This window comes from Zosterops lateralis (genome assembly GCF_965231275.1).
Source record: "Zosterops lateralis genome assembly, chromosome: 7".
NCBI classification, from domain to species: Eukaryota; Metazoa; Chordata; class Aves; order Passeriformes; family Zosteropidae; genus Zosterops; species Zosterops lateralis.
In genome coordinates, this window is record NC_139767.1 from 22331335 (window position 1) to 22346017 (window position 14683).

Here is a 14683-nt window from a genome sequence, read left to right on the forward strand (position 1 = left end):
TGATAAGCACTTTCATTCAAAGAGTGATTGTGGAAGCTCTGAGGTTTGGTAGACACTCACTGAGGTAATGCTTTTACAGCTTTCAGTTGCACTGGATTCTCTCAATGTTTTGGTCCTCAAAGTACAATAGGAAAATATTTAAATATTTTGTGACTCATTGATTGTGACAACAGATGTATGGAGCATCAGTTCTTTAGCCATGTTAATATTCTCTCTGTGATAAAAACTTATTTTTAAAAGTCTATTTAATATTCCTTTGTCTCGTACATTATCTTTCCCAAAGAATGACAAAGAGAGTGGAAAACATCTTAGAAATCCACTTGATAAAGAGTGGGAGAGGCAGGGGAATAATGTTAAATTACTCATCTGTCATAGACTAATAAATAAATAGAATTTGCATCTGAGTGTGTACTGATCTAACTAACTTTTGTTTTATGTGGTTGTTCTGAAATGTAAGTGCAGACTTTGTGTTAATTGATCAGATTTTGGGAGTTGTGGTTTTGTTTGTGATACTTTTGTGAATGGAGTAAGCTACAAGAATGTGCCTCATGGTGGCAAATTTCATAAGTTATTATTTCCACATTCTATTTACTAAAATTATGCTGCTCCCACTTGTAGTGCTGTGTTATCAATTATAAATTAAAATTCGAAAGTCACTTTAGACATTTTATTTTTATTACTGCTGCTAAATACAGGAATTTTGGGGGCATATGGGGGCAAAAAATTTTTTTCTTGTCTGCATTCTTTTAATCTCTGCTTTTTTTTTTTTTTTTCCAGAAACATACACCTTGCTGGGAAATTCTTTTGGTTTCCCATGTGTTTTTCCATTTAAATATAACAACAAGTGGTATTATGAGTGTATTAAAGATGAAAAGGAATCTGAGTGGTGTGCCACAACAACTCACTATGAAGAAGATGAAAAATGGGGGTTTTGCCCAAATGCTGGTAAGATGTTGCTTGTCTTCTCTCTTCCTTCTCCAAGAGTTTGTTCTTTATTGGTAATACTAGAACACAGACTGGTTTTGGATTATTTCCCTTCTGTTAGATGGGAATGTTTTTTAAAAGCACAAAGGAAGATTTTAGCAAATTTGTTATAGTTTATCCTGTTTGACCTTTGAGACTCAAGTCTTCATGGCAACAGCAAAACTACAGGGGGTAGCAGGACCTTATTCTGTGCAGCCCCCTGACCTTCCCCTGCAGCCAAACCCCGCTGTCCTAGTGATACACAGACAGCTTTTGTGGAACATGTAATGTAAGGGTTGCTCTTGCAAGGTCGTGTTGTGCTTTTGACTGCATTACTTCTTGCATATTCTTTTTCTTCTGTGCACTGCTTGGATATGTCTAAAATACTAAAAAGCAATAGCTTTAAAAATACTTGCTTTTGAAAAGATTTTGGATGTATTATCTTTGTGAATATTCCAGCTTGTTGTGTAAATAAGCAAAATAGTGTCTTCTATCAGTAGAAGAGGTTTGGAAAAGCCTTTTCTGCTCAAGTTACATTTCAGATCTCTGTTCCAAAGCATCTTAAAACAGCTGTAAATTTGTCTTTGTAGTGAGTATTTCTGGGCAGTTGTTGAAATAGATTATATTTGCAGCCATGCTTATCCTTTTTAATTATAGTAGTTCATTCTCTTGAGTACAAGGAACAAAGAGATACAGTGAGTGTTGCTCCACAAGTTGGGTGAGGTGTTCACCGTTTGAATATTTCAACATTCAGCTTTAGAAACAAATGATTAGCCAGAATAAATTAAAATGTAGCTGTGTTGGCTTAATGAGAGTTGTGAAAGCCACCACCAGCTGCAGATCAGCTCCCAAGTACTTTATCAACCATATGAAATGTGGAGCAACACTTTATTTCATTAGTGCCCTATTTCCCTATGTACATTAACAAAGGAACAGGAAAGGCGTTAACAAAGGAACAGACAATGCTTCCATTGGGATACTGCTGTCATTAATAAAATTGTTCAAGGTGTTGTGTTCCTGGAGTCTTGGGCAGTTGGTGACGAGTCTGTTTTTGAGTAGAGAGTGGCTGTGGCATCTTTTGGGAGAAGAACCCCAACACACACGTGTGCTACCAGTTCAACCTGGCGTCCGTGCTGAGCTGGCACGAGGCTCGGGCTGCCTGTCAGCTGCAAGGAGGGGACCTGCTCAGTGTCACCAGCCCTGAAGAGCAGAACTACATAAGTAACTTAAGCAGTGAGTAGACATTTCTCTGGGCACTTTTTAGGAAACCTGTAGTTAGATTTCCTCCTAACCTGCACAAAGGGGTAAGCTTTGGGAGCCTAATGCCCTGTATGGTGTCTCTCCCTTTGCTGCTTGTGGGGTTTTGTTGTGTAACACACCTCAGCAGAGCTGTTTGAAAGAGCAAGGATGAAGGTAAGTTCCCACCTGAATAAACTGAAGGGCAAAAGTGGTGGTATGTGTTATGTGGGGGTGTAATTTTCTCACTTCTCCCTCCCCACAGAGATTCCCTTTCATCCTGCAGTTGTGGTTAGGTAGGGAGTGTGTTTGTTTACTTTGGAGAATTCTACATGTGTTTACCTTCTCTGCAATGTACCTTGGTGTACCTTTCTCCTCCTAAGTTTTCTTTGTAAGTGGACTTCATCAAATGGGAATGACAAGAACATTTCTGCAGGCTTTAAGTAAATGTCCTGTATGGGAAAAATGTCAGCTCTATAAATGGGTGTTACTCCTTCTCTGATAAACAGTTTGCTTTTCCACTTGGAGCAAATGTCTCAGACAAATTGTGCAGAGCCTTCTGAAAGCAGAGCTTTTCTGGGTATTTTAGTGCAAGTGGAGAAAATCAAGTGGTGGAATGGGTGGTGGAGCCCTGATGCAAAGGTTGCCACAGATTTCTTGTCCATTGCTTCCCACTATTGCTGGTTTTCAATTGAAGGATATAAGCTAACAGGAAGTTTTAAAAATTATTTCATTAGCTTTTGATATGTCTACAAGGCTGTAAAGGTCTGTGAAAGTTGTTTGGTTTATGAAAAGCTGAAACAGGCTAGTGTTTATGTAAACAGGCCAGCATTGTAGCTGCTTGTTCTAGGTTTAACTTCTAAGGTCAGCAACAACTTGTGCAGGAAAGGTTTGCAGAATGAGCAGCTTTGGAAGGATTTCAGGTTTCTGAGTTTATTTCTTTTCATCGCTGTGTTGATTAACAAAGTAACTGACTTTTTCTAAGGACAGAAAAAAAAGCCAACCAGCCTGAACTTCCTGGAGACTGCTTTGAAGTTTTGTTTTATCTCAATTGTAACAAGACAAGACAGCAGGTCAATGCCTATAGATATTTTAAAGCTTGGGGAAAGCATGTAGTATTACTTTGTTTATTTTTTTCTGTTCCAGGGCAGCTAAATTCCACAGATGTGATGCTGTGGATGGGCCTGAATCGCCTGGATGATGAAGCTGGCTGGCAGTGGTCAGATGGAGCACCTCTAATGTTTGTGAACTGGAGAGCAAGTACTTGAAGTTCCTCTTGCATATGTTATAGCAGCATAATTAGATGCTTTCTATAACTGCAGCTTGATACAACACTGCTGTTCCTTCAGCTATGTTTGAAAGTCGAATTAAGTGAATGAGTGCACTTTTTATTTTTGGTAGATTTATTTATTCATATTAATGAACTGAAAGCCCTTCTAGAGATATAACATCAAGTGAGATCGATCTGTTCAAAGCATTAACGGTCTAGTCCTTTTGTCATTTACTTTTAAAGATGTTTTTAAGGTTCCAGTTGCATATTTAAAACCTTTCATGGAGGAAAGGAGTTTCAATTTGTTTAGGTTAACAAGCTGTCATTATTACCACATTAACCTGAGTTTTGTGACTTGATTTGCTCCATTTTGGAGTCTGTCCGTCAGCAATTACAGACACTCAAGCTTGCTTCAGCCTCTCATCTGAGAGCAGCAGCTAAGGAGGCATTGGCACACATGTAACTCATGGTAAATGTTCAACTGTCCATAGTCCTGGTATAACATTACTGGAAATTTGGGAGTGCAGTGATGCGTATTAAGACATTAATTGAAGAAGTCACAGAGAACCTTAAAACACCATTTTACAACTAAGAACTGTTTTGTAATTTTGTGCTTCTCAAAAATGTGTTTGCAGATATCTCTGATAAACGCTTTAAAGAAAATCATTGTGCAGTGATGAATCCTAGGTCTAAGTATGGCTGGAACAGTTATCTATGTGAATCTGGATTGCCTTTTGTATGCAAAAAATATTTAAATAAGACAGAGCATGAAGCTCTGGGTAAGTGTCTCAGTGTTACTGTATCTTATTTGTGGGTGTGCAAGGAGAGCAAGACCTGACTCTAAAGTCAGCAGAACAGGGTCACACTAAATGTGTGGATTTTCTAGTTAAGGTTGAATACAATTTACTTTAACTGATGTAATAACACTTCCATTTAAATTCAGTCTTTGAAAACATGTTGAGAATTTTAGAACAAATTATTTTAATACAAACAGCATTTACTTGATTCCTTATAGCATCAGAATGCTCATTCTCTTTTATATTATACAATAAGAGCCACACTTATGAGTCACAAAATAGATTTTCAGTGTGACTAGAATTCACCAGTGGCACACAGAGAAGAAAGCTGTGTGAATGCAGCACAAAATTTGCAGGGGATTTTATGATGTGCTGTACTTCTGATATACCAGAAACATTTTGTACGTATACTGCAAGTGTTTATACAGTGACTATATGATATATGGTGCATAGAATGACTCAGGCTCCTGTTCTGTGAGAAAGTTAAAAACAGAATTTAGTTTATTCTGAGATAAATTTTTGGTTTTATAAGAGTTACTTACCTGGGTTCAGCTCCTTCCCAGTAACTTAAAGAAAGCTTAGCAGCTTATTTTAAGAAGTAAGGAAAGACAATCCAAACATTCTGTAGGTAATACATCTGAAAAAGCTTTATTTGCCTTTGCACCAGGTTTGGAGCTAATAAGAGAGATAAACCGTGTTTTAAACTGAATTAGTGTTTGCACTAGTCCAGCAGCCCAAACAGTTCAATCATCAAATAAAGTGGAAGAAATTTCAGTTTGCTTGGTAGGTGATGATCCATAGAGCAGGTGTTTTGGCCTCCTTAAGTCATCTTGGAAAACTCTGTTTTCAGCATTTGAAGGTTAAAAAAAAAAGTCTCTGAATGTGTTATGAACATAACATAAGCTTGGCAATACTGTCTAATGTATATGAATTTTGTGTGCTCATTTAAAGATGCATGGAAATATTATGCCACTCGTTGTGACGCTGGTTGGTACCCACACAATCGCAACTGCTACAGACTTTATAAAGAGGAGAAGAACTGGAGTGATGCTTCTCTCTCATGCCGAAGTGAAAATAGCAGGCTCATTAGTATATCCTCTATGGCAGATGAAGAGTTGCTCCTTAACTTGCTTGAAGGTGGTGAGTTTGGGGTGTTTGTGTGCTGGTGTTTCTTCAAGTGTTTTGTGGTGCCCTTTTGCACAGCGCTTTAACATTGTTCCCATCTAAGCACTGTATTACATGGCACACCCAAATGATGTTTGCAAAAAAAGAAATAATGTTGTATGCCCATTCTAGGAGTCTTAAAAATGCATACAGTCACCTTTTTCAATAACCATTCTTAAAATAATGATATGAGTCCACACAACAGACAGAGTGAGGCCATAGTAAACATGCTAAGCTTTTGTCTCTTTCCTTTTCTTGCCTGGTTTCTTGCAAACTGTTACAAAATATTCAGCCATCAGCCTTATACTAGAGCTGTGCTTAGAAGCAAAACCAATTCAGTGTATCTTTTGCTTGCAAGCTGGCCTGATCCACACAGAAAAATTCTTACTGTTACTATGAGGGCAGAGTCCCCTTTGATGTCAGCAGGGCGTATCAAAGCACTTGTGCTAGTTCACATTGTCCTAAGAGGTAGCACAACTACGCAAGGAACTTAATGAACAAAAGCTCTTTGATGCAGCAATGCCAATACTTTTGTTGTCAAAACAGCAGCAAAGAAAAGTGAATATTTTCTGCCTGCCACTGACACCAGTGTGCTGGCAGAGCTGCACACTTTGGTTGTGAGTTTTTCTCCCAGAGCTGAGGCACAGTGTCATGTGGAGATTAGGAGATTAACCTCCACCATCTTCCTCACCTCTATTAAGACCCTCCATAGATTATAAATTTGCAGGGGTGCTGTAATGGATAGATGTAATTGTTCTCAACCTGTATTCAGCTTCAGTCTGCTGCTTCTCTCCAGCCTGCTTCAGGCTTCTCTTCAGGAGAAGGTCTTACATGCCTGAAAGCCTGAGTGCTTTTTCTCCTGTAGTAGCTGGCCAAATAAGACTTTAGATCGAAATTCAAGCTTTATCTCCTCTATTTGTCAGCTTCTGGCTGCAACTGTGCTGTCACTGAACCCTACAACTCTCAGAGAAACCTAAAGCTGAGTGTGCCATGGAAAATTATATGAAGAAATATTTCACTTCCATGTCAGTTTTTCTGCCCCATGCACTTCAAGAAAGTGCATATGCTCTTAATTTGTATTTTTTAGGATTTTAAAGCATATTATCATGTATGTTGATTCTATTTTTGAAATGATTTCGTTTTCAGGAGCAATAGAACATAGTCTCATCAGTAAGGTTTCTTAAAGTTTATACAGCTTTTATTTTTTCCTTAAAGAAGGACATTCCAATGAAAATTCCATTAATAATTTTAATGGTGGTATCATGTTAAAGGAGAAACAGGCTTTATCACTTCACCATTAAAGTCTGAACTCATTCTTTTACAGAAAATGTAACAGAGACATGGATTGGATTATACAGTAATAACACTCCTGTTGTTTTTGAGTGGTCAGATAGCACCCCAGTAAAATTCTCTAACTGGCACAGACAAGAACCTAACACCTTTCAAAGGACAGGACAACTCTGTGTTTCAGCACAAGGACCTGTAAGTTTTCTTTTTAAAAGAATTAGTCACTTTTGTTTTAGCTCATAATAATTTTGTTTCTTGCTGTGCGTACTTTTTTAAACCATGACCTGGAGTATGACTTTGTTTTTTGATTCCTAATGTATTCATGTTATGATAAATGAAGTGCAGCCTTTAGAAACCAAAGCATTCTGCAATGCTGATGCACAGAAAATTAATCACAGATTTTGAGCTTATGTTCAATAGAAAATACTACATATATAAAGCCTGCCAAATGGGAGAGCAAATATGAGTGGGTGTTTTGATAAAGTAATTTAAAATCCAAGTAGTGCGTATCATAATTTATAATCCAGAAGTTCTAGTCTTGAAAGTTTAAAATTCATGTTTTGAAAAACTGTAAGCTGTGCCTGTATTATCTTTGTGTAAATATCTATGAATTTATAGACCGTCTTTTAAAATCATGAGAGTCAAGGTCTACATGAAAGTATAGGAGTTGACAGCAGGAGATTGATACCATATGAGTCAGGGGTTGTAAAACAGGGAATAATGTTAAAACAACACTGTCCTGTCTTGTTGGTACTCATGGCACTGTCAATTCTTTTGTAATGTGATCATGCATTTACTTTACTTTTGCAATTAACAGTACTTAAACTCACTAATACATGACTTGCATAAGTAGCACTATAATTTTTAATATTTTTTTTGCAAAGTATGTTTTGTCTGAGTGTGAAAACTGTATCCAGAAGAGTTTCTGTTGTCTCTACAGTAGTGGGTCCAGGTGGCAATCTTTAACTAAAGGGAAGGCCAAGGCAATTACAGTGACTGGGAAATGTGTTCCTACTGGAAGCAGAAAATAGGACTTTAGAACAATTGGAGGTTTTAGATTCCAAAGTCGTATTTTACTCAGTTTGCAAGTGTAAACAAACAAATGAAAAGGTAAAATACAAAGGAAAAGGGGGTTCAAGACAAAATTTTTCGAGCATTGTTTTTTATACATGTCCAGTATGTATAGATGTATGAAAATTATATGATACAAAGTTTTTAGTATCTTGAGTAAGGATTGTTCAAATATAGAGATTAATTTTACAAAGAACTGTAGTAGCTACAAAGAAAAGTGTTCTGGCATGGCCATGGTGTTAGTTAATTAAGATGCTTTTCGTCCTGAAGACTGATTCACAGAGACAAACCCATTTGCATGATTGATTTGAGATGTCCTGCTGACAATGTTGGTAGAAATAAATGAACCATCTAAGGATAAGTAAATGGAGTGAGAAAAATTACCTTTTTTAGTGAAGAGGTAAAAGAGGAAGAGAGAGTGTGATCTAATGTTTGTGTAGATATGGATGAGAATATGGGTATATATGGAATGTACTCTCTTTCATTCCTTAGGAAGGACATTGGAGGATTAAAAAATGTGAAGACAAATCTTTCTATATCTGTACAAAAGCAGGGGAATTTAATAGTGTCTCTCCTGAACTGGAATCAAGTTGTCCAGAGGTAAGTGGGTTTGTGGTTGTTTTAGAACTATACAAATGACATAGAATTATATAGGTAACCTCTAAATACAGCTACAGAACATATGAATGCAAATAGAGAGATAATTTTAGGTTTTCATATTAAAGACATGCATGTTTTACTTGGAAAATTTTCATTATTTTTGTTTATTATGTTTGTTTTAAAAGTATGGTAGACTAAATTTTAATGTTAAAAAAAAAGATTAAAAACCTTCACAAGATGCCTTTCATGGCTTGCTGTTTCATCAGTGATTGTGACCCAAGTTCCTATTTCTTTTTAGATCAAAAGTGAAGCCCTTTTGTCCACCATCTGTGCAAATAATGGCTGTTATATGATGCCTCATCCCACACATGGTTTTCATACATTGAAATGGAATGTCAGAGTGAAAAACAATCAGTTTCATTGACACAGGGGGTGAACTCTTCCATTCGTACATTAGAATTCCATTTGCTTTCAGACACAAATGGGAAGGAGCACAGCTATCTAACTAGAACACTGGATCATATTTTCAGGCATTTAGGCTCTGTGTTCTGGTAGTAAAAGGAAGCATGTTAAAGTATGACTTTATTTGCCATCAGTTCCTTTTCACAGTGTGGAAAGAGGAAACTTGTTGAATTTCTGTTATATCCAAAACTGTGGAGGAAAAAGTCTCTCTTTTCTAAGATGCTTTATTATTTAGCTCATTGTATTCCTTTTTTACATTTCCTGTCTTGTTCCTTGGGAAATGAAGAAAATCAGCCAGTTCAGTTGAATTGTAAGAAGGTTGAAGCTGAACTGTTTGGAGTCAGATGCAGTCTTTCCCTAGATGGAGAGTATCCAGATCCAGAGTTCTTGTCCTACCATTATGGACATTACTGCTTGATTCCGGCTTAACATTTCCAGAAGTTTAGGGTGACTGCATTTATTTCATTTGGGCCAATTTATTTTGTCACTCAAGAATTTTGTGTGTTATTAGTGCAGGAAAGGTTTGTCACAGTCCTGATTGGGTAAAAAATGTTCAGAGCATCAAAGTTTTCTTGACAAGCTGTAGTCAAGTTTGACCAGCACTTCAACTTCTTCTCAATCCTGTGTCCCACAGGATTGACTGTTAAGGTATTGAGCCACTCACTGTTCATAAGTATTTTGAGCCACTCTGGCAACTTCTACTCAGGATTAATTTCTGCTTCTTGGTGTTTCACACCTTGTAAAAACATTTACTGAACCCTCTTACCATCCCTTGGCTTTGATGTTTTTCTTTCTAATGTGAAAAAAGTTACATTCAGTTAATCAAAAGACTGAGTGTATTATTTCTTTATTCTCTTGCTTATTTAAAACATTTAATCATAAGACCAAGCAGGTATGCTGCATGAACTCACACCAGCAGAACTTACACCAGTCCAGGTGGTGTTTTTTGGACACTCAGGGGTGAATAGTATGAAATAAAAGAGTAATGAGGAGATGAAATGAGGCAGGCTGACCACTGACAGGGTTCTGGCTCATCTGATATCCACATTTTCAGTGACCTTGAGGGTAACTGCTCTTCAACCATGGTAGGAAAGAAAAGATCTATAGGGAAGCCAGGTATCATCAGACAGAAGGTACAAAAGAGGGACAAGTTTTTAACAACTATACAATAATTAATAATCTATAAAATAATGTTCATTTCTTTTAAGGGATGGGAAAGACATGGTGGATATTGTTACAAAATCGACAGTACCCTTCGAAGTTTTGAACATGCTTCCAGTGGTTATTTCTGCCCATCTGCACTTGTATCAGTAACAAACAGGTAGTTAATCCAATTAGACAGTGTGAAGATACCTCTAACAAGAGCTATTCTAACTTTATAAAGCATTGCATGGCAAAAGATATTACCATTGTGAAATAATATTTGCTTGAGGGGTGAGCATAATTACTAACATCAGCTAAAATCAAAGTTGTGCTTTGCCTTACTTTTTAACTGAAAATAAACTTAGTAAAAAGTGACTGTTAGGCTAATAAACACTTGTAGCAATGTGCACACATGGGCATGCAGAAATCAAAAGAAAATGCTTTCTGCAGGAGTATGTAACATCTTTAAGAAGCTTTATTGGTGTACTTGGAAGATGTACTGAAAGATAAAAACATTGTTATTTTTATAGTGAAAAAATATAAATATTTAATCCAAATAATATAATATTTTATAAATGTTTCTATTTATGTATTCATTTTATGTGATTTCTCAGCAAATGGGGTAAGAGAGCAAATGTTTGAAAGCATTTGTTGCTGTTTTCCCACTCCTTGTTCTTATTTTGCCTCTATTCCAGATTTAGCAAGAGCTTTCTCCTCTGTAGGTGTCCATATGCTTGGGTTTTCTCTGCTCTCTTTGTTATTTAGCCTTTATGTTTGCTTTCCATTGAAGTTTGACATACGAATAGATAAATCACAACAATATTTTAACTGCTATGTATTTATTGTTAAAAAAACCCTCAAACAACCAAAAAAAGCCCCGGACCCCAAAAATATGAGGAGGAAATGTCTGCTCTCTTTAGACCAGGGGAAGTAATCCCCAGCAATCAGATAACTAGTAGGTAGGTATTTTAAGAAAACACTGGCTGCCCTACATAAGGATTTACATCAATGGGAATTTGCCCTGCCGTGTGGTTTCAGGATTGTGCACAGGGCACGCAGCACTGAGCTGCAGTGTGACAAAGGTCCTTTCAGGGGGCATAAAGGACAAATTCTTGCAGCTGATTATTGGTAGCTCGAAGGTGGCAGGGAGCTGGGGGTGTGCTGCACATCACTAGAATCATGTCTTTTGTCTTTTTCAGTTTGTTTTTATTTTTTTCACATTTCAGTGTAGCCATCACTCATTATGATGTTAGTTCCCAGTTCCAGTTAGCAACAGTAGCAAGGAGTAGCAAAAGCATGTTAGTTTAGTGGTTTTGTTAAATTACTGCTGAGGTTTGTTGTTCTGGAGTGAAAACTGCAAAACCTTTTCAGTTAGTGATCCTAAAATGTTGATGAGATAGTAAGTTGTATAGGAAGGAGAGTAGACATAAAAAGAGAATATGCAGAGGAAATGAAAATTAAGTACAAGTTCTGAGTCAGTCACAGTGTTACAAATACATTCAGTTTTTTACATTAATGTCATCCTTATATTTAGCCATTCTTTTCAGAGTTTGTGAAAACAGAAAGTCAGATTAGCTTTCATCAAAGTGGAAAACTTATTTGCTGTATAATTTTCATAGTCAGCTGAGTAAATGTGCACATAAACTGAAACATTTTTGTATAATCCTATATCAATTATATCAGAACTAATTGCATTTAAGTGAAAATTGGATTACTACACACACCAATTATAACTTACAAAATGGTGTATATCTCTCACATAACTTTAGTGAAGAATTCAAAGAAGAAAAAAGTTATTCTTGTAGTCAATTCAGCTGGTGCTCTGAGTCTTTCAGATCTGGTTTGTTAGTGCTGCTTTGTGTGTCTGCTTGTTTCAGTAGGACACTTCTGTGCAGAGATTTTTCTTTTCTTTTTTCTGGAGCCTTTTCAGACCCCTCTAACTTTTTTTCCTTCATACAAGGATTTTCTTGGTTTTATTTGTGCATCATTAATAAATTCTGTCTTTCCATCTGGTGATTCAAGCATTGAGGTTATAACATCAGATTCTAGTGTTTCTTTTATATGCCCAAGTGCTGAAAAAAATAGGGAAAAACTGTGGCTTGTTCTACAGACTTGTGCCTCAAGTCCTCCACAGCATTCCATAAAGAAAATTAAGTACCTCTGTTATATTTCTCTCTTCTGAGATAACTGAAATTATTTCATGAGAGCTATTCACTGAAATACCAATTTACCTATTTTATTCTAAAAACTTTATCTTTGTTATTTTATTAAGGTTTGAACAAGCTTTTATCAACAGCATGATCCTCAGCATGGCAAAATCTGAGAGAACTTATTTTTGGATAGGATTGCAAGACCTTAACAACACAGGAGAATACTTTTGGCTAAGTCCAGCAGGAAAGAATCACTCCGTAAGCTACACAAACTGGAACAAGTACCAGCCACGTGAGTAGCATGCTGGTAAAAAAAGCATTGGCTTGGAAATGGAAACTGTGGAGTCCTTTCTTCTCCATGGCACCACTGGCTTAGTAAGGACTAAAGAGTCCCAGTCCTTTCCTCCCTGCCTGGCCAACAGAGCAGAGAGGTAAATCTACATCTGCTCTTGGCTCCATAACCTGAAGTTGCCCATGGTTGGGCCCTCCTTACAGACACAGCTAATCCCTGAAATTCTTTTTTCCTCATGAAATTCTTCTTTTCATACATTCCTTTATGAACTATAATGCATTTGCTATATACATTGTATTTTTTTAAAAACGTCAAAAACCAAACTTGATGTTTTCCATCCATTTCTTTATGAATGGAAGTCTCATTTTCCTGAGTCTCATTATGAAGTCTCATTTTCCTGAGACTCCCAGCAAAATGTCCTAGAAAAGTAATGAATTTAATTCATTAAGAGTCACAGTTGTGAGATTTGCATTTTATATGAAAAATAGGCCAGAGGTTGCCAGATACATTTCTGTGAATAACAGCACTGTATGGAGGTTTCTTCTTCTTCCTCTTTAGTTTGATCTAGTTTGCTTTATAGTAATTCCAAATATTCCAAGGAAACAAAAAGTGAAAAAATTAAATAGCTGTTCAACCTTTGAAACATAAGCCACTAAGCAATACCTGAAAATAGCAACATAATTATAAAGATACTCCATTTCAATAATGGCTCTCTGATTTGGACTCAAGATATATTGCTTTACTACTGCATTTTGCAAAAGTAATGTTTTTAGTTGCATTTCTTCTCCTGCATTTTGTGAGAAGAACCATTTGTTATGGTTCATTTTACAAGCTCAAGTCAGCCCTAAGACAGGCTTATAAACTGGCTGCTGACAGTTTTGTAACTTCATTAAGGTTTTATCCAAAAACGCATGACAATAAAACAGCCACTTGACCTAAATAATCACAAAATTCTGATATTTTATTCTAATATTCAACACTTTTTCTCATGTCTAGGTCATTCTGGAGGATGTGTGGCTATGCGAGGGCAGCACCCTGTTGGTTATTGGGAGGTGAAAAACTGTAAGAACTTCAAAGCAATGTCATTGTGCAAGCAAAAAGTCAATTCTTATGAAGAACCTGAACTTACTTTTCAAAAATATTTGAGTTCCTGCTATTTTGGATGGGAGTCAGAACCTAATCTGCTCAACTGCTACAAAGTACATGTCATACTTGCCTTGATTCTACATCAGCTTAAAGATTTGCTGTTCCTAAAATATTTTTGATAATGCATTATTGCTTTCACTCAACAAACAAAAATTTCCTGTTATCATCCTGCACTTCATTTAAAAGTGAATGAAATTCTAAGAATCAGAGTTATGCTTGGAATATACATGGCTTTAGTTTGGAAAAACTGACTAATGTTTGATTTTTATGGGTTTCTGGAAAAACTGCTCTCTAAAATCAATCACATTTATGACAAAGTTTATTTTATTGCAGATATTTCACAATGAAAAAGTTCTGATGAGAAGAACATGGGATGAAGCGGAAGCATTATGTCAAGATTTTGGAGCACATCTTGCTAGTTTTAGCCACATCTACGAAGAGATATTTTTAAACAATCTATTATATACAATTTTTGATAGGTAAATATACGTTTAACACCAACAATATTTATCTTAATCATAAAAATCTGCAATTTAAATTATTCCATCCTTTTCATTAGTGTCCAAAGAAGTCTGTACTCTAACGTGAACTTAAAAATGGGTGAAATACATCAGTAGCATTGCAATATGATTCTTTTTGAAGATGATCTTTGTGGTAAATGTTGAGCAGATGTTATTGTCAAGGTGGTGTTTTTGTGGGTTAACATTCGTCATTGAAATGGAGGTTGAACCATTTTAATCCTATTTTAAATGTTTTCATCTTGTAAAATCTAACATTTTAGTAGGAAAGCAAGAGTCTACTTCAAGGATACTAAAACATTAAGAAATGTATTATGGAATTATATATTCAATTCAAGAAGAAATTAATATGTGTACTATTAAAAATTATTTCTGAAATGGCTAAGGAAAACATGCATGACTAATGTTATTTTCTTTGTTTTTGTTTTAGAACAGAAGAGAGGCAGTTCTGGATTGGATTTAATAAAAGAAATGCGCTTTCTGGAGGGACGTGGCAGTGGTCTGACAGAACACCTGTAAGTATCTGTTTACTCTGTATTTTAGTAACCTTTTAAGTCAAATCTGAGCATACACTGAACCAAGGC

At 36.2% G+C, this 14683-nt stretch overlaps 1 protein-coding gene across 2 annotated transcripts in view; it reads left to right on the forward strand.

The window, feature by feature from the left end:
• Window positions 1-14683, forward strand: part of PLA2R1 (phospholipase A2 receptor 1) — a gene marked incomplete at its 5' end in the record, with an annotated part of 38390 nt that overhangs the window by 5141 nt on the left and 18566 nt on the right. Inside the window, 12 exons of one of the 2 annotated variants that reach the window (XM_083864834.1) lie at window positions 778-945; window positions 2023-2196; window positions 3346-3459; window positions 4105-4248; window positions 5218-5406; window positions 6755-6912; window positions 8281-8388; window positions 10059-10171; window positions 12266-12435; window positions 13432-13634; window positions 13915-14060; window positions 14530-14614. In XM_083864834.1, the coding sequence (XP_083720960.1) occupies window positions 778-945; window positions 2023-2196; window positions 3346-3459; window positions 4105-4248; window positions 5218-5406; window positions 6755-6912; window positions 8281-8388; window positions 10059-10171; window positions 12266-12435; window positions 13432-13634; window positions 13915-14060; window positions 14530-14614 (1772 nt within the window). The remainder of the gene's footprint in view (window positions 1-777; window positions 946-2022; window positions 2197-3345; window positions 3460-4104; window positions 4249-5217; window positions 5407-6754; window positions 6913-8280; window positions 8389-10058; window positions 10172-12265; window positions 12436-13431; window positions 13635-13914; window positions 14061-14529; window positions 14615-14683) is intronic. The other variant, XM_083864835.1, reaches the window with a different exon arrangement.